This window comes from Patagioenas fasciata, chromosome 14 (assembly GCF_037038585.1).
Source record: "Patagioenas fasciata isolate bPatFas1 chromosome 14, bPatFas1.hap1, whole genome shotgun sequence".
Lineage (NCBI taxonomy): Eukaryota > Metazoa > Chordata > Aves > Columbiformes > Columbidae > Patagioenas > Patagioenas fasciata.
This window is the reverse complement of record NC_092533.1, coordinates 11580522-11606181: the sequence shown is the minus strand read 5'-3', so window position 1 is coordinate 11606181 and position 25660 is coordinate 11580522. Positions and strand designations below refer to the sequence as shown.

The window sequence follows — 25660 nt, the reverse complement described above, 5'->3', positions numbered from 1 at the left end:
GTAATCCCTTAGGATGTGGCCTGAAGAATATGCTAAGAAAAATAGACCTGATGTAAATGTCTGTCTTAGAAATGGCAGAGTATATTTGTTTTGATTGCCTGTGATTATTTTCAGCTTCAACATGGTGAATGAACATTTCCCCCCTTCTTCTTTTCCCTAGTACCAGAAATCCTGAAGTAGAGCTGCTCTTGCTTTCCTGTTTTCCTGGCAAGGCAGCATAACCTGGTCATGTTCCCAGGGAGGTTGCCCTTAACATGCTTGCAGGACTTGGGCTCGAGGAAGGGAAGCACTACAGGGTAGAGATCCTGTGGCTCTTAAGCCACGTGTGTGTTGCAGGTAGTTCAAATGTACCTCCTGTGTGAGGTAACACATGGGAAGAGCAGCGGTGCTGTGGGTGTCTGTGAGGGACAGCGAGCTAGCAGGGGTGCATGAGTCCGTGTTGCTGTCCCTGTAGAGTCCAGCAGCCTTCCCAGCTCAAAATTAGAGAAGGGAAATGTAACTCTTGGGGAAAAACATTACTGTCTGCCTGTGGAACGCCTTCCCTCTTTCACTCCTAAAAGCTTATGTGTCTTGGGGTCTTTGGCTCTCTAAGGATTTTGGTATATGATTCATAACATTGGAGGCACTGGATATTTTAAATGGCGTGGAGTAGCATGACATTAACGCATATCTTCTCCTCCTCATCAATTACAGTGTTTTGAAAAAGCTGGTTTTTCAGTACTAAGATGGCTGAAATTCTCTTTTTATAGATTTAAAAAAAAGCAGTAAGGGAAATCTCCTTGCAGTTTTTCTAACATTACATGATGGTAAGTGCTCAGAGGTCACTTCAGTATGGGATAAAAGCCTATCTGATTTCATTGGTAATTAGAGAATCATGTTGTTGTGTAAGGAGCTTAAATTATAATCAAGAGATGACACAGCCTTTGTTAGGACTAGAAATTAATTAAAAGAATGGTCAGTCTCTGAGAGCTACATAGTTAAAGGCTTTAGAATAATGGAATGATACTTATTCTGAAACTTTCCAGTATCATTTAGAAATTCTCAATTATGGATAACATTACTTGGATTTACACTATACAAGTCATGTGTGACTCAAAATTTAGCTGTTGTGTGCTGTCAGGTGGTTAGATTTAGCAAATTCATTTTCAATTAGCAGTAATTTTGAAGAAGCTTCACAAAACCCAAAAGTATTCAACAGACTACTATAGATTCCTTCCAAAATTTATAGCAATAGGTTAGAAATATAGTTATCTGCCATTTAGAAGCCCAAAGAGGATAGTTTAATACTGTTATATCACAGCTAGGTAGAATATTCTTTATGGCAACCCCAATATATGAGCAACAAGAGTTTGTTTATCTGGTTTATAATACATTTAAATTTTATACGCATTGTCCTTTTAAGAAGAAATTACAGCCCTCCCCACAATCAGAATGGGATTATTAAAATAGGAGATTGACCATAACTTCAGTTAGGATAAGACTTAAAATATACTTATGTGGTTCTTACTATAACAAGTGACCATGGGAAGAGCTTGGAACATGACTTTCCTATCATTGCTCACTGAGCTGAGGGATATGTCATCTCCCCACAAGCCATATCCATCCCTGTCAACTTAACGGGAGAATATACATTTAAGGGAACAAAAAGAAATGGCTCTCCCTTGGGACCTAGCATTGTTAAATTGTCCCAAAGTGGTTTTAGTACATCTGTTTATGGTTCATTCTCAGTTTAAAGCTTTAAAAATATGTCCCTAAAGTTCCTTATAAGGGAAGGCTTGGTTGGAGGAAGCAGTAAATACTAATTTTCATGGTTTGTACCACTTCATGTAAAAAAAATCAGTCATTTGTTTCATGATTGATGCTTAATTGCAAGAGTTGAAACAAACTTCCAAACATGACTTAAAATGTCCTAGAAGATATTATCAGGAATTCTGTACTGAATTATTGAGCTGAAAAATATTGATGACAGTGAAACTTACATGACTCCATTGTTTTGACTCTTTCTCTTCTTATCTAAGTGGCAAAGTAAAAGCCTCTAAATGTGCAGCATTATTTTCAAAGTCTGCTGGACGAACCAGGGGCTCAGCTTATTTGTCCTAAGGCTGGGTTTGGACCTCCAGCGGTCAGTGCTCTTTAGTGCTCTGTCCACGACACTGTTTATGAGGTATTTGGAGTGATTCATGAGTGTTGCTTTTAGAAATCAGATCCTCTGGTAGCCTGTATGTTTCCAGGACACTTACTGATGTGCTGAAATGGAGATTGTGAGCTCTCATCATTGCTGGTATTTTCACACTTTCAAAAAAGCACGTGGTGAACAATAGAGGAGTTACATATGTTGGTGATAAGCAAATAATGGAAGGCAAGCAACTGCAGAGAGTTTCAAGAGCATCCTAGGAGTTACAATGGTAAAATTAACCGCTATGAGTGTTTTATTTTGAAGCAAATACTGTGATGAGGGAACTTGGCTGAATTCCAATCCTACAGTAATAGGTGCAGGAGTTTAAATTGTTGCGAAATTACTTTAATCTTTGACATTTTTTTCCATTTTTAAAGTGCTAATGTACAGTGAAGTACAACAACAGTAAGAATTTACAGGCAAAATCAGCGGCAACTGGTACCCTGCAGAGGTACAAACAACACTGCATTGCTCACTTCCACTCTCAGCCATCCATACATGCGGCTAGCACACATGTACACACACACATTCATACACATTTCCCTTGCCCACCCCCATATTTATACATTCTTTCTATATACATATGTGTTCGGCTGTTCCACAGCACTTCCATGACAGCTAAATAATTGAATGTGCACTTCCCTGGGTTGATGTGGCACTTTCCCTGCATTCCATTCTTGCTTCAGTAGCCTCTCTGGCAATTGACTGGGGCTCTGGTGAGCCCCTACCCTGTGCCACTCTTGTCGCATAAATCTGCCTGTTCATCGCTGGCTTCCTTCTAGAGCTATACTGAGAAACTGTGCAAAGGTCTGTTTCTTCACCTGGGCTAAACATCAAACAAGTTCGTGTACAAAGAGAACAGACTGTTCAGAATCTGTTCATTCCAGCATCATGTTTGCTCTGCGGTCGGTTTTGCCGTTCAGTGTGTCACAGGTGGCCTCGTGGTCCTCATTGCTGGAAGCTTGGCTGCCAGCAGGAACGTGCCCATTGCGCTCTGTTAAGAGATTGAAGGTGAAGAAGTGGCATGAGTCCTTTTGCCTGCCGCCTTCCTGTAAGGGGCTCAGGAAAGAGCTGGAGCTTTTCCATTCCTGGAATGTGCACATCTCCATATGTGGGTGAGTGATTTTGCTCAGGTAGCCGGGGCTGGGAGATGCAGAAGATAATGTCCTCTGGCTGCCGCTTAGGAAACTCCCGCTGTCTTCCAGAGAGTCCTTTCTAGGGTGTTCAAAGGAGCACCGATTCCAGTTTCTGTAGCTGTAGGCCCACCACCCCAACTGCTTTCGACGGTGGCACTGGCATTTTAGGATCTGTATAAAAGCCCTCTTGAACTCTTTGCTTGAGCAAGGGTAGATGATTGGATTCAAGCAGCTGTTAAAGTAGCCAAGCCAAAAAATCACCTTGAAGATCGTTTCAGGGGGCTTCAGAGCTGAAAACAGAGATCCTGTCCAGAATAAACAAGCAGAGACAATATCTGAGATAATTGGTTTACCTGCCTTTAGGAAGGGTAAATGTCCCATCAGATCACTGTTAGAATCTGTTTATTACAAATCCTTAATGCACTTTAATTTTTAGTCATTTGGTAATAAAATGCTATTTTTAAAGCTAATATGAAAATGCTTTCCACCATCTGAAAGCTGAAGGATCACATAATCAATGTAGAATTAAAAAATAAAAAGAGGTCCTGGTATTTATGTATACACACCTGTTGCACTAACATTTATTGATCCCAATGAAAGATCAAACCTCCATTGTTGAAGCTGCTGCACAATGCGCACGTGGAATAAAGTTGTGCCTTCTTCAAAGAGCTTTCATATGTCATTTTTTAAGAAAAAGATCTGACAGTTCCCACGCTTCTCAGAAGGAATGTGTTTGGATGTCTCTAATACATTCTCTGAAAGCTCCTAAACATCACTTGATTTATCTAGATTATTGTGATAGTACAAACCTCTTGAAACCTGAAGTTAGTTGTGGTACTTCGCATAGCCCAGGCATTCACAAAAATGTTGTAACCCAAACGAAGAGGTTATTTTATGAATACTTCCTCTTCCGTTCAGAACCAAATAATTTCCATAAAGAGGCTGCCCAAATGAAAAACTCACACTAGGAAATAAATTTCATGTACTTTTAGTAATAAAAACATGCAATTGATCAGCTAAATTTAGCAAATGAGGCTTTATAAAAGAATGTATGGCATTTTTAAAGCAAAACAGGCATTCAGCAGTCATCCAGCTGGGAAAACGCCTTTGGGTCTGGCTGAAGTAATCGAAGAGTGGGGATTCAGGAGACAATTCTTATGTCAAGAACTGGAGTTAGATTTCAAGACTATTCAAATGGAAGGTGACACTCGAGTCTGAACGTCACATCTGAGAAGAGTGACCTTTTTTACACTGGAGTAGTTTCAGAATTCCTCGGGCTGTGAAAGCAGCTGAGTCAGTTGTGACAGTCGAGATGCCTTAGCGGGGAGGGATATGATTCTAGGCATATTTCCCATCTCAAAGCAATGTCAAGGCCATGGCTTGGGCCTCAAAACTATGCAAAAGCTCTTCCTGGCTCCTTGGGTAAATAGTTCTTACATGCCATGGCAGATATCGCTGTTTATCTCAAAGACAGTGCTGGCCTGGTGCTGACTATGGGGGTTTGAGTCTCCTTAGCTCAGAAGAAAGCCAAAAGGAGGTACGTGTCATTCCTCACACATGCACTGCCCTCCTCAATGCGTCAACTACTCCCTGAGCTGCCTCAGAAGAGAGATGCTGAGATGGCATCAGCTGTCTGAAGAGACTCTTCCTCCCTCTCACTTGGGCAATAGGAATCAGGAAAAATCCTGTGAATCTGGAATAATAGATTATTTTCCCTGGCAGTGCTTTGGGGTGGTGCCAGCCAGAGCCTCAGAGCTAAGTGACATGCTAACCATTAAGGTTAAAATGGAGGTGTTAAGTTGCAAGCTTCATAGTATTGCTTTCCTGACTCCTGTACTTTACTGACTTACATTCCATGTGCAAGACTCTTGTAAGTAGAACCCATGTCCATTATTGCTTTGTTGCTGATGCTCATTTGCAGGGTTTGACCAACTGTTGGAGGTCCTACATCTGTCCTGACTGATACTGCAGGAAGTACAGAGTACATCTAACATCAGAGAAACTGTGAATTGAATTTGACAAATTTCCAACTGATAAATCAATGCAAGCACTTAAAACTTCATCCTGTGAGTGTTCCATACTCTTCGATGAAAGATTCAGCAACAATTCATGTGATTTTTATGGAATAAGCCGCTAAATAGGTGTCAAATTCTTATGAAGCTTTAGGAAAAGTTGATCTGAGTTTTTAAGTGCAGACAAGATGAGGAAGATTCTCCAAACCCTCCCTCATGCACAGTAGCAAACCTTTTCAGGATTCATTCTGTAAATAATAATTGCTAATATTTTCCGTCTGGTTTAAGGATAAGAGAGGCTTTGTGACTTTGCAAAACAAGTACAAAGCACAATAAGGAACTTTTTGGAGCTCATACTGATAAATTTCTTAAATTGTTTTCTGGAACCCCTTTAAAATATAAATGAGTTTTAGTTCTTAAAGCCTAGTAAGGCTTGCAAAGTGGCTGAAGAGCTCCCATTTTTTCTTATGTGTGGATGCTGAATGAGCAGTGTTGAATTTTTCCAGATCATTTGGTTTGCTTTTCTCTTATACTGTAATAACTGAAAATCTACAGAACATTCCTCTACCACATTTAAATATTTTTAGGCAGGTTAAATATGGACAGAGTAAATGCTATGGTATAGTTTTCAATAAAATAAAATAAAAAATATTAAGGGAGTTACAGAAAAAAATTGTGAAATTCCCTAAGGACAAATAAAATGAACTAAGCGGTAGAAAACTGGGAATCAATGCAGATAAATGACTTGTGCTTGTATAATCTGTATCACGTGAACCAAATGTAACTGCATACAACAAAGACTAAGAGACCAAGTAGGGACAAAGGTAAAAAGCTGTGTGCTGAAAAATGCCAAATCTTTGTAAACTGCTTCATGTAATATGTGTTCCTTAAGGAAAAAAAGGTAAGGAGCTTATGTCTGTCTTTCATGATAAAGTATTTTTCAAATGCCATTTGAAAAAAATGACAGCAGACCATTTTTGGCAGCTGCAGCAAAAATTTTCAAAGCTTTTATATTAAAGGGCAGTAACACAAAAGAGCAACCCTGACTGACAGAGGCACCTTGTGTTCAGGCCTGATTCTAGAAAAATCACAGCCCAAATCAATAATTTAAAAACCATCATGACCCTAGCTGAGTCATTAACAGAAGATCTGGAGATAGATCAGTTTGGAAAGCTACGTGGTAGTGTGATTTAAAAATAAGGATCAGTATTTAGTTAACAGTAGTAGAAAAGTTATGAAACTAAGAAATCCAGGTATGAGGGGTTAATGAAAACACTGATCATTAAACATTACTTCATTCCCCACTTTTTCATGTTCCACACACAGCACAATGCAAGCGTTGCTTAGCTCTTAAATTATACAAAAACTAGTAGATTAAATTTTCACAAGAAGGCAAGGAAGTATGCTTTTCTGAACAAGGTATATTAATTTGATTATTTACAGACTGGTGTGTTAATTGCTTTTATTTCAGACTGATGTATTAAAACTGGATAAAATTCTTCTTAACTCCTACCCTTCATTCTATGTATACGTATACATATATGCAACTGCTCTGAAGAGAGGTGGATTTCATCTACGAATTTTGTCTATGGTATAATGTGCTATTGCTTCCTAGTTTTTTTCAAAAATCAGGTGGTAGGCAATTATTCCAAGAAGACCCTGGCAATAAGAGAGGTTACTGCAGTCCCAGTGAGAGTAAGTTCATATATGAGAACTCATTTGCTCTCAGATAGCACTTTTCGCCTGTCAGTCATCCTAATTTTGTGCCATCCTCCTGTTTTTACCAGCGGGGAACTGGGGGAAGGTAAAGCAATCAGCGTAATGTGCTAAATCATTTTTACCAGTAAGGAAGTTTTCACCAGGAATAGAGCCATGAAACCTGGCACAACTCAACCGCTAGAACGCACAGTGGGTAGTACAGCGCATGTTCCAGGGGTCCTGCTGCCTTCACCACCAACCGAGGAAAAGCAGAATTCAAGAACATTTCTTGGGATTAACAGAAACTGGTTGATGCACATGATCAGGTACATTGCTGGCCCTGCAGAGCCTAAATGCAATGACTACATGATCATAGCACAACTCCAGCAGTGGAGGGGCCCTGGCTAATGAAGGGATCCTCCAACACCAAAAGCTACAGATGCTCTGAAATGTAGTAGCTTTTTAATACAACTTTCTTCATGGTGACTGAGGAGAGACGTGACAATTTGTCTTAAAAAACATAAAAATAACGTGCAAAGAAGGAGGAAACTAAATTGTTTTCCATGTCCACTGTGGCAAATATATGAAGCACAGTGATTTGAATTACAGCAAGACAAACTGAGATTATGGATTGGGAAACACGATCTGTCTTCCAAGACAGGAAGATTCTGGAACATGCTGCCTAAGAAGGGTGTAAAAATCCAACCCTGGAGGCTCTTGCAAACAGAATAGATGCATATCTACTGATTTATGTATAGCTGATCCAGCCTTTGGGTTGAAGCATGCCCTGAATGACCTCTTCAGGTCTCTTCTAGTCCTACTTTCTCAGGTTAACTCTGCAGAATATAACTGTGTTCATTAGGAAAACCTTATGGCTTAAGTTTTGGCAGCCCAAAGAGTGTTACGTTTGCAGTGCTGGAATCCCACTGACACTGTAGTCTTAAATCCCTTTGGTAAATATATCCATAATTTAGGTTGAGGATTAACTGTTAGAAAAATGGAGTGTCTGAGACATAATACTTAGTTGGGAACTTATTCTCTTCAGGGTTTTGGAAAGTTTCTGAGTTTTTGTGTACAGTCCCTCCTCACTCTCTACAGAGAGAGAAGAAAAGCTTGTTCTTATCCAGGAGGTGGTTGAGATGGCTGTTACTATACATGCCATATACTTCTAAATATAGTTTAATTTGGTGGCTATTATGCAAAGCTTCACTGCCTTTCACCTTATAAAGACACAAAAAATATTTTTATTAGCTTGTATATCTTTAATATTACCTTTTCCCCTACTTTGTTCTTGGAATTAACAATGCTTTTTATTTAGCTGCATGCATGCTTTACCTCATAATTAACCTGTCAGGAGCAAACAACTGTAGGCTGTTTTGGTACCTAGATAAATTGATAAAGCTAAGCCTACTAGATCCACTCTCTAAACATCAGACTAATATTTCCTCCCCTAATCTCCAACTACTTTCCCATCACAGTCTGATAAACAGATCATTAAATATTTCCCTGTACTGATTTAGATTACTTTTCAAAATGGCTGGAAAATGTTGCATATGATTATCTTCTCAGTGATCTACTTGTGATGGGGGTAGCCAGAGGGACTTCTGTACTCAAACTGATCACTTTCCTGATGCTTCGTGTTTAACGGCCTCACTCTGAGGGAATGCTTATTTTCTCTTTTACTGTTCTGCACTAAACCCTGTGATTTATTAGACATAGCACCACAACCTTACCTATGATGTATCTTTGACACCAATGAAGTTTTTGCAAAGCCTGTGTCCACCACAAATAGAGAACAGGAAATGTTTCAGAAACTCAACCAGCTTTATCAGTTTTGATGGTTTTTGACTGTGCTCACAGACTTGTTGGAGCTATTCAGTTTGGAAATATACTGAACAACAGCAAATACCATAAAAATGAAATAAGAAGTGTTTTATTTAGTAAAAACTAATTTCATTTAGGGTCTGACTGTTTGTTTATAAAGAATGCTTTATTACACAGAAACTAAGTAAAGCACCCTCAGTGAAATTAGGGAACATTGTGGGAAACAATTTGCCATATTAATTGTCTTCACTTATTCTGCAGAATATCTGGACACCACATCACTGAGGCAGTAAAATTCAGAGTCCACTGAAGTCAGTGGGAGTCTTTCAAAGCTTTTGTACAGGCTTATAAGGACTTCAGGGGACTTTGGAAGAGTCCTTAAAATAGCAGGGTGAGCAGCGGGAAAATCTGGACTGGTTGAATCCTGATACTATTAATTGAGGAAAACTCTTCACTGAAGGAGGTTTCGGTGTAGCCCTCTGCAGAGGAGAAACACATGCACGCACACACACATACACACACTCACTACCTGTATTCTTTCCCGTTCTCTTATTTTTCTTCCATCTAAGTATCTGCTCCTTTGCTACCTCTCATCACTGACTGCTATATTCATAGAGAAAAGAGGATGGGAAAGTTAAGACCTTCTATTTAAGGATCCTTAATGTAATAGTTGGCAGGCTTCTTGACAATAGTGTAACGCTCAGGGCATGTTTGACTTTCCACTTTGTGGAAGAAAGAAATCGGCATCAAAATTAGACCTGCCAATGCAACCAACCAACCAGACAAAACCCCCCAAAATGCTTCCAGGAGAAGGGAGAAAACTCACTACTCTAGTTGTGTGCGGATACAGGTGATCAGATACCATAGTGATTAGCCAGAGCTTACACCTGAAAAATAGCAGATAAGATAATGTTGATGAGCTAAAACTTTTGAAATTACCTTTGATATCTCTGTGCCATTCTGCTCTATGTGCTGCCTCCAGCCACACAGAGTAAAATAAACATGTGTATAAGTGACCAACAGTCGTTTGCAATTACAGCCATTTATAACATTTTACTGGGCTCCACTGTGTAGTTATATTTCCTCCCTTCATCCTTCATGCAAGGTACATATATAGATATATTTATACCTGATGGGACTGAAAGTCAAGAACTTCACAGAATTATGGAATTATTGCAGTGGGAAGGGATGTTATAGGGTCTTTGTGTCCATCCTCCTCCTCAAAGCAGGGTCAGCACTGCATCAGGTCCCCTGAAGCCTTCCCTTCTCCAGGCTGAAGAAGCCCCATTCCTTCACGCTCTCCCCTCACAATGTGCTGCAGCCTTGTGATCATTTTAGTTGCCTCCACTGGGCTCACTCCAGTTTACTGTTGCCTTCCTCTGCCAGGATGCACTACCCAGACACGGTCTAATTAGTGTTAAGTAAAAGGGCTTAATTGCTTCTTTACTGGCTCCATTCCTGTTACAGAGTCCAATATACTGCAGCTTGCATCTGATAGGGGCATTTGAATAATTTTACATCCTATGTTAATGTTTGTATGAGTCATCTTCATCGGAGAGGGCATTCTTTGTATGTTTATTTTTAAAGGATGCCATATATTTATTGTTTGTACCCAGTGGGAGGAAAATTTTAAACGATTAATGATTTTTTAATCTAAAATTAGCCACATTCTCCTTTACTGTCCGCCTTCTCTTTAATAGCTCTGCTTTTTCTTTTTCTGTCCAGGCATGTTCACTTTCCAGTTGCTTATTTGCTTTCTTCCTCTTAATTTTTAAATATTTCTTTCTACTGTCCTTATGTCTTATGTACTTTTAAACTCCAACTGCTAATCTCTTTTCTAATCACCTTATGTTGTGGTAATTGACTTTCTATAAATTAGATTTTAATAAGTTGTGTATCTGATATCAACTGAGTATTGAAATTACTTATAGATTCATCGGTTCTGTTCAGAATCAAGTATGTGATACTTAGGTTAGATAAGAGTTGGACAAGAGTACCATGAATTTCCTGGATATAAGGAGAAAAAGTCTATGGATGCATTTGGAGTTGTCAGGTGCTATGTTTTCTGCCTGTTACAAAAAGTCATATTTTAAAATCTTCTAAATCCAGCTTTGCTTAGGTGAGAGCCAACATGGTGTGAGTGTATGTTCCTCTTTGCTGGAACAAATACATCATTCGTTTTTGTTGAAACAAAATGGTTTGTGGTCGTTTAAGTACTTTGCTGAGTGTCACTTGATATACCAGTAATAACAAACTAGCTACAATAAATATGTCGCGAAACAATAATGGGATAGAAAGAGAGCTTCACTGCACAGGTTTCTGTTCGTGTCTTAAGGTTAAAGAGAAGCCATAAAATTTGAAACTAACTGTCTTTATTTGTAACAAGTAGAAAATGAAGTGTTTCAAAATTTGAAACTCCGAGTGGAGGTATTCTGGAGACTTTAAGTAGTTAAGGTAACCATGGAAGGCAAACATATCCTCCTTTATTCGGAGGAATTATTCTGGTTTGGTGCAGACAGAAGTCATTGTGACCGGAGTTAAAACTGAACTTTTCAACATTACACACGAGAAAAAGCCAGTGTTTTAAAAATCACTGTAGTGATGAAAAGCATTGCAAAACACAAAACGATAACAAATGAGTTCTGAAACATGAAAAACAGGAACCTTCAACAGCATCAAATCCTGTCTCAAGAAGACAACTTTTGCAAAAATGAGTATTGCTTTGCAAGAAATTTGTTTTCTGATGGAACTCAGCCTTCCTATGAAGAGTGACTTGGTTGAATTTGTGCTGTGGTGAGCGGGAGCCGGTCCCGGTGCTGGGCAGCAGGCGGCTGCGCTGGCCGGGCCAGGAGCCTCCGCTTCCCCTGCAGCTCCCGCTCTGGTTCTGCTGCAGCCGAGGGTGCCGGGAGCTGCTGATGGCAGAGTTACGGCCACCTCCTAATGAACAGAGAACGCTCAAATGCTACATGTGCACAACTAGTAAAATTCTCCCTGTAAAAGTAATAAGCTGCCCGTGACCAGAGTTGTTATGAGTATGAATGTAGAGAATGTGGAAAGGACGTGTTTGTGTTTTATTTAAGCTTTCTGCGGTCCATTTACCACATGCTTAGCCAAGACAACATGCCAAGGTTTTAAAGCTAATTGGATTTGTAAAGCTCCTGATTTCTTTTCTTCCAGCATTCAGTGTTTGTTTACATTCCCCTGGACTTATTTAATACAGGAAAAAAAAAACACAGTTTACAAACAGTAAAGGATGAAATAGAGAGTATGGTTATAAAATTAAGAGTTGACCAAGCTGGGAGGGACTGCAGGCCTTCTGAAGAAGAGCATTAGGATAGCTGTGAAAAAAGGTCTTGAAAAACAGGAAGAGCATCCAAAATCAAGAGTATAAAATTCAACAAAGAGAATGAAATGAAAGATGGTTAAGTTACTACTACTACAACCAAGTAATGACGGCTAGTGTTTGATTATGATTTTTGAGCATGTTGGCGTCTTTGTGGGATACCTTGGGGTGCGTATCCCAGTGGTGCCCAGGCTGACGCCACCCTGGAGATCACAGTAACTGCGCAGTAACCAACATGGTGCAGAGCAGCACTCCCCTGTTTGTGGGTAATGTGTGTGTGTGCTGGGGGAGAGCACTTTGCTGTTGAGGAAGGAGAAATCATGAATAAGGAATAACTGACTAGATGATGATGTTGCAGAAGAGAATGTGGGAGAAACAGAAATACAAATATGATGCTGTTGCAAGTACAGCTGTTCTCATTCTTCATTGTATTACTAGATACGTTAAGTATATGTCCAGGGTTCTAGGCCAGCTATTAAGAAAAGTGTCCTGGTTGTGAGGAATCTGTGTGCTAGAACTGACCACCTATAGCAGTAGCAGGATACTCTTTGCTGGAGTCTTCTGGGCGTACAGTGAGCAAACACTTGTGAGGGGTGGTGAAGGTCTCATTCAACCAGTCCTCACCCCACGAGTCTTTCATTTCTCTGTTTTCCAGTTGAGTGAAGGAAGGTAGAGAAATCTCCCCTAACTGTCCTGGGAGGGTAAAAGTGGTTTATACTCATTTCTCCATCTCATTCAAGCACAGAAATGAATGTCTGCAAACTAATATGCTGGTGATACTAACTAAACTCAATAACTCCTACCAATCTAAGCCCTGATCTTGCTTTGACAAATTCTTAAACAGGCAAATGAAAGTAGCAGACATATACAAATTGCAGAATCTGACCATAAAGAGTGCTTCCCTCTATGGATATGTTCATGAATAAGAGCAAAGCCTTAGGAAAACGTTTTTCTTGCTGTCTTGTAGGCTGAGAAAGGCTATTGTTTTTATTTTCTTATCCTAATTTAAATCCACAATTTCTTATAATCCACACTATTTACCTCTGATTAAGGGTGCCTCATATTTCAGATGAACAGATCACTTCTATGAGACCTTCTTGAACTTCATTCACAATAGCTCAAATTTCAGAGCCTTTTAAAGGCTCTAGAAAGAGAGACTTAACTAGAGTGGTCAAAATAAAACCAGGACTTTACCTCCCTTGAAGCTTTGCTAATGGAAGTTGTAGTACAGATGGAGATCAGATCCTTTTGCTAAAACCCGGAGTTGCTACACCTTCTTAAGCAACTACAAAGCAGAGTAGCTACATTTGCCTTTTTAAAGGAACAGTGACTATGTATTTAACCACGGAACTACTAACATGGGCACTCCTGGTATGGTAAGATTGTCTCTGATAGACAGAAATTAAGAGATAATCTAACATTTCCAGAGATCTTGCTCTTGTCTGCAGTCCATGACTGTGCTTCCTACAGCACCATACAAAATCTGGTATTGATGCTTAAAGCATTGAGAGTTCAAAATTATTTTAAAAAATTTATATTACAACAGACCATTTGCAAGTTGGTATTTAGAGGAGCAACGGAAAAAGAACAATTAGGAGTTTATTTGCCCAGCCCAGGAATTAAAAAAAAAAAATAAATAAAAAGGTGGAAAGCTGTAGTTCAAAAAGGAACAAAGCCAACAACAAAAAGCAACAGGATTAAGGTTTTTCATGCCTCGTCCATAGTTGTCGTATTAGCAAAAATTCTGAGTAAGTCTTGAATAACAAAATATGGAGATACAAGATATGGAAAATAAATGAGATACAGAAAAATTCCACCAAGCACATTTTGGCAGAAACTCTACATATCCTTGTATATATACAAGTCTGCCACCTCTCAGTCCAGAAAAGCTATGATGAGTTACACCACGGAGAGAATTCACTTGTGTTTAAATTGTGTTACCCTCACATAAATATGGGGAAATCAAGATCAATTTTAGTAAGAATCTTGTTTGGTACTCTAAAACTGACAGTAGACAGGGACAGAAACATGATATTATTGTCATTATTTTGTCCAAAAGAGTTACAGACTGTTGCAGCTTGCTAACTAGAAAGAATATTGGCCAACCTTACGCTTGTTTTGCGAAGGATTAGCTGATTAAGGGAGTCTAGAAAAGTTAATCTAAGTCTGCTGACATTTAATTTATTTTACTTAAATATCTTCAGTTACTGGGCATGCTTTGGTGTGTTTTTCTCCCTGTCTCACTTCTGACTTATAAGTGAAGCAATCTGTCTTGGACATCGTCAGGAAATAACAGGACTCTAGTATGGAATTGAATAACACAGATACAAAGATCATGTATAAACTTCCATTATATTTTTTCTCTGTTATTACATAGAAACTGATGGTAAGTGCTTTCCCGTTTCTAGTTATCACTTGAAAGCACATCAAAATAGCTCAAAATCTTGCAATGGAGGAGGACTTCAGTGAAGATACTAGAAAACTCATCACTTTTTTGTTCATGTCTGTATTTCACAGAGGGCTACACCGAAGAACATGTGGCTAAGATCTCGAGGTATGGCCTCGACGCTTTAGGACTGTATGCATATGTGTAACTTTACTCAGTGCTTTCATCATGACTACCAACCTGAGCAATAGCACATGTGCTTGCAAATGCCTTTGGCAGAAGGACCTTGTGCCCACTGCCTTGCTGGGTGCTGAAAGCCGTGTTTGCTGTGAAATTATCACTTGTCTCCTGTCTTTGATTTCAATAGTTTTGAGATTTCCTGTTGCTGCCCCGTGGCTCAGCCCTGATTTTTTTTATTTCCTTGGAGCTTTCTGATCACCTGAGATAGGATTTGCTGCAATCCCTGATGTTGAATAGTCACCATGAGTTGGTTTCTTTGTATTTTTTTTTCTGTATTGCTTTGTGTATTTGCTTTTGTATGACCATACACTTTAAGATTTCCCTTTGTTCTTCTGACTTGCAAATCAAAAGCCTACATAGGAAGTACCCCAGAATTTGTGCAGTTTCATCTGCTTTGATAACAAATAGCTTTGTTCTAAAAAATATAAGTCTGTAAGTAACGGATAATTGGCATCCTTTGCAAACCAAAAGGCTTAAACCAGGGCTTAAGGGAGGCTATTTTAGTAGTAAAATTGATCATAATGAAATAATCTAGTCCTCCACTTGTGACAAAACATGCTGCGCTGGTCAAGAAATATCCTTATGATGTTTAGTTTTACAGGAATTGGCTAGAAAATAGGAGGAACAAGTTCCTGCTCACCTGTGCAATTGAACGTTGCACCAGAAATCGATCTGCCCAGTGGGCAGAGGGTCAGATTGCCACATATATCATGAATTTGTCCAAATTCTGTATAACTATTAACTTGAGGGCATCAAATCTAGAGAGCTAGGCTAGTTGGAGAGGGGGAGAGGGGGCAAGACCAAAATGGGATTGAAGACAAACCAGGCCTAAAACCTTGCAGAAAGCAGAACCCAGTAGCATTGACAGCACTGGATGTAATGCCCTGAAGTGTTTCCCATGGGAAACTAAGTGGCCTAATTTAGTATTCTTGGTGCAGAGATGCAGAGGTTGGCCTGATGTAACATAAATCTACATCCTGTACTTGAGTAACATTTTATTTTAGGAATAATTTTGTATTGGCTGACCTGTAACATGCAGAATATTTTAAAGATTTTATTATTTCATAGAAAGGTTTCACAAGGTTAACATGTAAGGATAGTCAAAACAGTTGTATCTTCTTTATGAAGCTCTGGAGACCTTGTCCCCCTGCCATTTGAGTTACAAGAATTTTGTTTCTGACTTCAGTGGACAAGATCACAGGTTTTGTGGGAGCAGGGGAGTTTGGGTCTGAACTGAGCGGTCAATAATGCTCTGCTGGTCTCTGCAGTTAAGCGGGAGGTTGGGGAGGTTACTGTGCTTTGGGTAAAGTACTGGAGGTGATGAGTTTTCCCTTTGCTGGGGGTTGTGTGTGTGTGTGTGTGTGTGTGTGTGTGTCTGGGAGAAGACTGGCAAGCCCACTCTGATATCTCAATTAACAGGAATGGGACTAAACTTCTACCTAGTAGCCACGGGGAAACATATGATCCTTCATTTTGGATTATTTTTTTTTAATAAATGTATTGGCATAAAATTGGATATTCCTTTTTTTAAAGAAGGAGTTTTAAGGAGTGTTACTTTATTCCTGCAGGGCTCTAGTCTTTAGATAAATCTAAATCTATTTTATTGTTTTTCAGCAATATGTATTTAACACAGTCCTGATACCTAAGAAAGGATTTGTATGGGGGGAAGAAAAGAAACATTTGTTTTAAAGAACCAAGATATTTACTCTTCAAAGCTGAGTCACTGCATTTATGGCACAAGAAGTTGTCTTAAAGACACATATGTCATAATTTTATTTTTTATGCTGCACCACAAATAATTTTGAATGTCAAGACAACTGTTTACAAAGACACAGAGCATTTAGGAATGTGCGCAACAAGGACATTCTATAGCTCTTGCTATGTGGAAAGAATATCTGGTAGCGACTGGAATAAAACCAAATTTCTCACATGATTCTTTTTGATGCCAGTTTTGCTGCATCACCAGGTACTTAACACTAAATGCAGCGCAGTTCAGTCCTACCAAAAGAGATTGTGGGTCATTCTTCGTGCTGATCGTTTCATGATGCTCAGTACATCATGATGTCAGTGCTGTGATTCCTCTCCATAGCTGTATACAGAGCACTGTCAGAGAGATTTCCATGCAAATCCAGTGAAAAACAGTCTGTAAATGTAGATAATATTTATTTTCCTTTGTTGTGGAACATTTATTCAAGCAATATCCCTGCTTTCAGCACCACATCAATTCCCAGTATATGTCTGCCGCCTGATGCACTAATCCTTTGTCTGGGATATCAAAATGGGTGGATGCAGAATATATTGAAATGTCAGAGCGGGAGAATTATAATTTCACCTGTGAATCTAGTAGAGGAGCTGAGAACACCCTTAACATGAAGGAAACTCCTCTACATATAAGCAGATTTGTTAAGACATGGGTTTAGGGAGTTGCAGAAATAAGGTTTTCTGACTTGTCAAATGTTTTGTGCTTGGATGCTCAGAAATCCAGAGCTGCTCTGCTAACGCCATTCTGCAGAGTCACGGCATTGCTGAGTGAAAAAAGGAGCCAAATAAATTAGTAAAGATGCAGATGTGAGGATATGGTTTGAGTTAATGGTGCAAATATAAGGCATGAAAAACACATTCCAAGGAAGAAGCCTGTCCTTCCAGTATAGTGAAGGTTAGTTTCTAGCCTGGACTCAGTAGCAGACAAAGTATTGTAGTTTGCAGTCCTGCACTGACGGGTGGGTTGTGATTAAAGCAGCCCAGAGCACCTATGGATGGTTTTGTAAATCATCAGTACCTTTTGGATTCTTCGGTTTGCCGATCACTGAAATCGATTGAATACCGTTGTGTGCTTTTTGTAAGGGTTCTTAATAGTGCTTAACTTAATTTTGTGACTTCAAGACACAAAGTAGAAGATTTCTGGTATGAAGAATGCAGCACACAGCAAGCTCCTTAAGATGTATTTCTCCACTGCTCTACTCTCTCCTCCAGTTAGGAATGGCTGCATAATGCATGTCAGGAAAAGGTCTTTTCCCTGGCTGTTTTACTGAGCAATGCTTTAGTCATGCCTAACATCACTAATTAACTTTGCACTGCTACACGGAGATGAAAAGCACAAGGTTCTGGGGTGTGCTGAATAAATTAAAAAAAGAGATCAGGGATGAGGAACAAACCCAGCCCTATTCCTAGTCAACAAAGCAAAGAGAAAGCACCTACTATTTAAATGCATTTGGATACTGCATTGGATACTATGTGTACCTTTTTTCCCCCCTTTGTTAGACTGAAGGTTATAATTTGATCCCCTGAAAGAGTTTCTAGACAGAGGACAGGAGGGCCAACAGTCTATATTGCAATGCCAAGATGCTGATTTTTTCACTCTTCAAACTGGCACAACGGCGACTCTTTCTGAACCTCAGCCCTGTGGGGCACCGCGAGCTCACAGCGCTGGGGTGAGCGTGCTGGGGCTTACGGGCCCTTGGTCTATGTTGAGCCAGAGCCCCCAGCCGAGGCTTTAGCCCTTCAGCCCCCCAGCAGCTCTGCAGCACACAGCGTGCTGTGGTGGAGGCTCTCAGCCCCTCACCCCACTGATGCCTTGGACACAATTGATATGAGAGATAAAATCGTTTTGTGACAAGCAATAAATTCTCCACTTATGTGTCTCCAGCAATGACTCATTAAACCTGGCAGGAAAGACCAGGCGTTTTGAAATAACCTCTCAAAGGGAAAACTGTCACTTTTTCAAGAAACTTAATTGTTTTTCACATTGCTTCTGCCCTGTGACCATAAAGTTTTTAATGGACTGGTCTGCATCTGTGTTCGCTGAACAGCATCAGTAGCTATAGTAGCTTCTGCTAGCTAAGAATATGCCCTACTGCATTCCCAGTTGCCTTTTTCCTCCAAAGTTCCTTCAATAATTCAAAATCAAGGAGGGAATCAGAGGATCATGACCTACTGGCTACATATCTAGTACTGCTACTTGTACCATGTGGTGAAAATGATTTCTATCCACAGCTATGTATTTTTGCAATAGTTGGAAACTTGCTCTGTTATAAACTTTCTTCAAGACCCAGCAAAAGGACCTAAACTTCAGTAGCCACAGAGAACTCACAATTTTCCTTCTGTTTAGGATTTTTTTGCATCATTAACGTTAGTTTTGTGCAGATTGTGAAACATAAATATTTTTAAGTTTATGATAAAATAATCTAGAGATTATAACATTGCTCTGCAATATCTTAAGTACTTGTCTTGCAGTAAAGACTCCAGTCTAAATTATATTACACATTCACTGATATTATAATTTTACAAGACTTCACCAGGATCAGGTTGCTCAACTCGGTTTAGTTTTCTGCAACAGTCTCTAAAAATATTCGCTTACCACTCAATTAGAAATGTTTTGGTGGGGTAACTAAGTAAACACTAATACAGAACATTAATAAAGGATTTTTTCCCTTTTCTTTTTTTCACCTCTTCCCATATTTAGGCTGCCAGATTGTCTGTGTCTCAGAGAAATTAATTTTGGACAGATATTTTTGAGGGCTTTGTAATCCAGTGTCTTGAGATATTCCACTTCAGAAATAGTGCTAGTATTAAAGACAATATGAGCAAATTTCACAAGGACTTGGGAACACAGGGCAATGTGTTATGGCTGCATCAAACGCTTTAGTAATATTTCAGGGTTGAAAGTGAACAAAGTGGCTGCCAAAACCTCACATGGCAATCTTCCTAAATGCCTGAACTAAGACCTAGTGAAACCAATGAGAACCGTTCTATGAGTATCAGTGGGATTCGTGTGTTTGCCTTTGGGATTTGATCAGTGATGTATGAACTGAGAACCAGAACTTTTTCAGCTCAGGAAAGTTTTTTACCTCATCATTAGATAAGGTTCATTTCCATTTAAGACACCTAATAATGCCAGGAGACCTGCTGGATTATAGTTTGGACATCTAACAGTAGATTAAAACAAGAACATTTCAATGCTGAAACTCTTTCTGAGTTCTCAGTTAGGATTTTTGTTAAAGCATCCTATAAAAATGCTTCTGAAACCTAATTCAATTCAAACAAAGAACATAAAGGGGGATTTAATATATAAACTCTGAAGATATCGTTCCCTGATTTGACATGTGCCCCGTCACTGAGGACTACCAGATGAGCAGACTTTCTGCAGGCTGCACACTTCACAAAGTTTCAGCATAACTCTGAAAAAGCCATCATCGGAGTGCATTACTTTCACTTCCTTTCATCTGTTCACTGCAGTTCTCAAAATGATATCTACTTCCCATTCATCTGATTTTTCTCTATGACAGTTTTGTAGTAAACAACTAACCCGCTTCCTCCCCCTCCCTCGCAATCCCTTGATTACCAACTTACCTAGTGGCAGAACAATGAAGAAAGGTAGCCAGCACAAGATGAACATGCCAACCACAATTCCCAGTGTCTTGGCTGCCTTCTTTTCTCTAGAGAATTTAAAAAGTTTGAAAGCTAAGGAGTTCCTGGGATTGTGGCCCTTGGATTTGGTGCTGTTTAATGTGTCCTCATGAATGTTCTTGTAATGAATCCGTAAAGTCAGCTCCTTGGAGTTAGACATTCCTTTCATAACCCCAGCTTCCAGGTTTTTCGTAGTCCTTTTTGCCACTATATAGACCCGACAATACATCACGAGGATGACGATTAAAGGAATGTAAAATGACCCCAAGGAAGAAAACAAAGCGTAGAATGGTTCTTCTGTGATACGGCACTCTTTATCATCCTTGGGTGCTGGTTCTTTCCAGCCCAAAAGAGGCCCAATAGAAATCACCATGGAAAGGACCCATACACCTAGGAGAGCTAAAATTGCCCTTCTTCTTGTTACCAAAGTTGGATACTGGAGAGAATAACGTACCCCTATATATCTATCTATAGAAATTGCACATAGACTTAAAATAGAAGCTGTACAGCATAGCACATCAACTGCTGCCCAGATATCACAAAATATCCTCCCCAAAACCCAGTAGCCAAGGACTTCCAGTGTAGCAGAAAATGGAAGGACAGTAAAACTCAGCAACAAATCTGCTATTGCGAGGTTAATGATAAAGTAGTTTGTAGGGATTCTCAAATGTCTATTGCAAGCAACAGAGAGAATTACCAGGATATTACCTACAATAGCAAAGAGTATAAAGGCACCTAGGATAAGCCCCACAATTATTGCCCTACTGATATCCAAGGCAGGTGAATCCAGATTGCTTGCTGTCTCATTGGAGCTGTTTGCAGAAAGATTGCCATTATTTAGTGCAGACAGTTTCAAATATCCAGGTATTGACAGATTGGATTTATCGCCAAGGTAGGTATTCATCTTAAAAATCAGCCTCCATAGCAAGTTATGGTTGGATCCCTTGCACGAAACGCAGGTGGTTTGAGTTCAGCTGGAAGTTATCTCTCTACCCAAGAAGTTGCTGCAAAGCACCAGACGGTTTTAGATCGAGAACTCATCTCCCCAGCAAGCTGTCAGCTACGAGCATGTAAAACTTGCACAGCGTGAAGTCCTCTGAAGGCTGTCAGAAAACATAGGCTGTTCGAACTTGCTTAATTTCTCACACAAACTCGTTTAAACAGAAATTAGCAGGCAGAAGTCTTGGCTGGAGCTTGAAAGCAGCTGTTTTGATCATGACGTTCCTGAAAGAAAAGAGAGGTTTAGTGGTTTCCCTTGCGCACTGGTGGTTCTGTTGGAAGGACGCCCCTGCCTAGCTGCGGTGACATGCGTCCCCAAGCAGGGTTTGTCAGCGCCGAGGCAGCTCTGCCCGAGCGCTGCCTGCGCTCGCTGCCTGTGCCGGTGACATCACGGCGGCCGGCCCGGCGCGGCGCTAGAGGGCAATGCAGTCCAAGTTATTAATAAACCTCCCGTGTCAGGCTCTGAAAGCCAAACAAATGGAATATATCAATCTCAATTAAAGAATTTGCCACATAAATCTGGATTGAAAACCTTAAAAAAAACCCCAGTTTTATTTTCTGGGAAAAAACGCACTCGGTGGAATGTGGTGTAAAAAGCAATTTCAGTACAAAATGATCTAGCGCCCTTTGCCTTTATTTTGTAATCAAAGTGAATCACATGCCAATTTAGAGAACTAATCACCTCCCACCTTCTAAGGACAAGTAGGTAGGTTCCAAAAATCCCTAGTTTATTCATGGGTTCAGTATTTAGTGATGGCATAAAAAAATACATGGAACAGTCTGTTTCTGATTGTAAACTTGCTGTTAATAATGAAAAGTAACTCTCTATTGAGATCTTTATGTTTTTTTCTATGCTCCTATGTACCAGGCACATCTGGCGCTTCGTCTCCTCTTCTCTACCTAGATAACTTTTCCAAGCACATGTGCATTGTGAATCCAGCCCTGACAGAGCTGAGCACCCCTACAGCCGAACTGAAGGCAATGAAAAGTATTTAGTAGTCTTTTCAAGGTACTCTTTATGCTTAAGTATGTTCCCGTATCCTTGCTAAAGGCTGTGAGATCATTGAAACCGTTGTTAACTTATTGTAGCTCTGGGAAAACCTGCAGTATCCTATAAATGGAAAAAAAAAAATAGAAAAAAGAAAAAAAGTAACAATTGATTTATTTTTTAGATAATTGCATTTAAAGATGAAAATAGTGGTTTCTTCATCTTGTATAGCTTTGTGTCATCAGGTGGAGATAAATCCCAGAGCTTTATAGCTCAATGCCATTAAAAACAAAAGGTGAAAGATTAACTGAACATATAACTGCCAAAATACTGTTCTGAACTTTCTGTCATCAGATTATGTCCTACAGCTGTTGTCTGCAGTACTCTGGGTTACTGTATATCGATTTTCGTGTTACAAAATGTACTGGAATTAAAATAAAAGATTCACTTTTAATAAGGCAGCTATGGCTGAAAGTTGCAGCTGAGTGCTGCTTTTAAGATCAAACCATGTAAACAAAAGCTCTGGTTGAATTTTATTTGAGGACCGTATGGCAGATGTTTGTAGAGCCCTTCCCAACAGCATGGACTATAGCAAAGCACTATCGTTCAAAAACTTTTCCTTGAAACATTTACAAGGATTACATGATAACATGTCATGGAGTCACTGAAGGGAAGAGGAACAAACACTCAGTTTATGAGTTTAGCCTCAGCTGTTCTGTCTGCTCTCTCTAGGGCAGAGCTTTCATTGCTAGTAAAAGCAGTTAGCAGCCTTTGATTTTGGACATACATCCTTCACACTTCCCGTTCTTGCTGGACTCCACATAACCACTCATTTTCGTTTGTGTTTTCTGATTTTGTTTCTCTGCCTTGTCTGTTTAAAGCATGAATTCCTGAGGCTGGGGGCTCTCTCCTGCTGGGAGGGTGGGGAGGTGGGATTCCAGCCCTGTGGGCCAGGGCAGCGCGCTCGGTGCCACTCTCGTTGTGGCAGTGACAGCAGCTGTTTGCCTGGGTGCCCTGGTGGCGTTGAGTAGCCTGCAGTGAAGCCTGCATCTTCCCACTCTTGGCGCTTGAGCTACACTGATTAGAGTGTGATTGGATCATTAAGTCCACACAGAATGATGTTTCTGCCTTTGACATGTAAGAAAATAGGATCGCTGCAAAGCGCGGAGAGTTTGGATAAGATCAGTGAGGGAGTAAACCGGTGTACTTCAGTTTTTAGCTGGCAAAACATGGGACATGCCCAGCCTGCAAAGAGTAACAGAGTGGCCTGTAACTCCTCCATGGCTTTGGCCACAGCACATTAGGAGTTTGTAGCCCCAAGGAACCAGATCTTTCAACTTCCAGGAGTCAGCTGGTTCCAGCTTGCTGGCAAGGTCCAGGACACTGTGCCAACAGCAGTGGCAGGAAGGGGCAGAAGGGAATTGAATAGGGATTCTAACCGCTAGTGGCTGGACTAAAACGTGTTTCTTTGCTCAGTGTCTTTTGCTGGCAGAAGTACTGGGACCAGTCTGCTTCCCTTACTAGTGCTGCTTTCTGTGCCCCTCTAGACGAATGGACAGAAAATTCCTATTCTAGAAGACACAGAGGAAGACAAAGCTACTGCTCATCTCTTATAGCCCTGTTGAGAAATCTAATGTGTTTTCAAATCTCTGTTTACCAGTCTGTGTAATAACATGCTGGCTGAATAGCCATGAGGCTCAGCTGATTAATGTTCACAAATTGCTTTGAGATCTTCAGTGCCAGGTGCTATAATAAAGCAGAATGTATTGAAACCCAGACATGAACATTAAGTATTTACCTGCTTTCGGATGAATGACTGAATAGGCACTGTGAAAAAATAGACCACTTTTTCTGCCAAGTTCAAGCTAGCACTTCAAGCTAGTGCAATTGAAAACATCTGATCAGAGAAAAGCAGATCGTAGTCATTGCAGATGTGCTTTCATTCAGATGTATCATAGTTTTCAATGAAAAGGTAAATTTAATAGCGTGGAGATTCTACTCAATATTATTTCAGTAATGATGTGCAAGACAGGATGCCCTTTAGCTGTTCAATGTGCTTCTGCTGAGAGCTTGCTGAAGGAGCAAAGACTGGATACAGAACCTGCTTTTGAGGAAATATGGAGAACATGTTAATGCGTTCTTAGACTAGTTTGAACTATGAAATATGCTGAACTTTTACGATTAATTTTATTGTATTAGATAAATGATGCAAAAGGAGTCCTATTGACATGGCTCAGTTTTGCAAAGACCTGTGTTTCTTTTATTCTTTTTCGAAGTGATGTTTAAAATATGTACATGCATCTTGATCTGATTTCAGCAGCACTTCCGAACACTTTGGTGACACTGATGAATAACAGTGCAGCCTGCTCCTAACTGGGCATGGGAGTATGAGCCGACATAGAATTTAAATGAGTATATCTACATATAGATTTATATAATTCCTTTTAATTCTTTGATTTAATTAGAAAACCTGATAAATCAAAGAAAAAAACATGAACAGATATGACTGAAGAAGAACGAGGCTATAGTGTCAGAAATAGCTTAGCTTATTCGCTCTGACTTGAACAGTGCTGTGAACATGCTATCACATTTGGTTCTTGTCATACCAGCACAAACCAGAAAGCCTTCCTCCCGTGAAAGAAGTATGAAAATCAAAAGCAACAAGAAGGACATTGAATACAGCTGTAGAAATTTCTCACTTCTCTGCCACTGCATCTGATACTAAAACATTCCCAAGAAGGAGAAGCGAGGCTTGGGGAAGGTTTTTTGCTTGTTTTATTAATTACAGATGGTGCAAAATGTCACTCAAGATTCGGTACATGTGTTCTTTCTGAAGTCTTCTTTCTCTCTCTAGGGACCACTGGGCAACACTTAAAATCCATAGGCAATATGTTCCACAAAATTTCTTTCTTTCATTTCCATTACCGCTGATTAGCAGATCTTTGTCCTTCATAGAAAACCTCTTTGGCTTAGCCAGAATTGTGAAAAATTTCCATGGACACTGGAAATACATAGAATTATAGTTTCCTTATATTTTGTGGTTGAGCAGAAGCGTTTCATTTGTGCACATACCCCCTGAGCCTCAGGAAAAGGTCAATTTCCATTATGAGAAAAGAAAAAAAGCATTTCAAATGTGAATTTTCAGTTGACCTGGTAACGATAGTTAAAAACTTGTGCTTTTATTTTCAGAGTAAGAAAAATATATCATAGGATTAAGAGCTAAGCTTATTAGCTTGAACTTGCCAAAAGAAGATTGGGAATGTTTGCAATTTTGAATAATGTTTTTTGTTTGGTTGGGGTTTTTTTGCTGTGGTTCAGTGCTTGTCATTTTTATGTAAATAGAATTTAAAGAGCATTTTCTAAGTAATATGTAGTCGATTAACTAAAATACTATGCTTTTTACGTTGTCATTGGCTCTTAAATCCTCTCCCAGGTTTAGGTTTTGCAGGCCC

The 25660-nt window shown here is 39.7% G+C and overlaps 1 protein-coding gene across 3 annotated transcripts; it reads right to left on the bottom strand.

Annotated features, from left to right (window-relative positions):
• Positions 1–1141: 1141 nt before the first annotated feature.
• ADRA1B (adrenoceptor alpha 1B) lies at positions 1142–21577 on the bottom strand. 3 transcript variants are annotated; one of them, XM_065849054.2, is made up of 2 exons: positions 20165–21577; positions 1142–3602 (listed from the first exon to the last, which is right to left on the bottom strand). In XM_065849054.2, the coding sequence occupies exons 1-2, from the start codon at positions 21123–21125 to the stop codon at positions 3055–3057; spliced, it is 1509 nt and encodes a 502-aa protein (XP_065705126.1). In that variant the 5' UTR covers positions 21126–21577; the 3' UTR covers positions 1142–3054. The 3 variants fall into 3 exon arrangements, with proteins under 3 accessions (XP_065705126.1, XP_065705125.1, XP_071670888.1); XM_065849053.2 differs by having other exon boundaries at positions 1144–3617; positions 20165–21574; XM_071814787.1 differs by lacking the exon at positions 1142–3602 and adding an exon at positions 11293–11783.
• Positions 21578–25660: the final 4083 nt, after the last annotated feature.

What these genes read in the sequence shown, in the direction of transcription:
- ADRA1B (XM_065849053.2), bottom strand. Translation starts at nt 21,125, where the DNA reads ATGAATACCTACCTTGGCGATAAATCCAATCTGTCAATACCTGGATAT. An exon ending in CTTCATTGTTCTGCCACTAG is followed by an intron (nt 3,618 to 20,164) that starts GTAAGTTGGTAA and finishes TATTCTGGACAG; the next exon opens with GATCTCTGTTTTCAGCTCTG.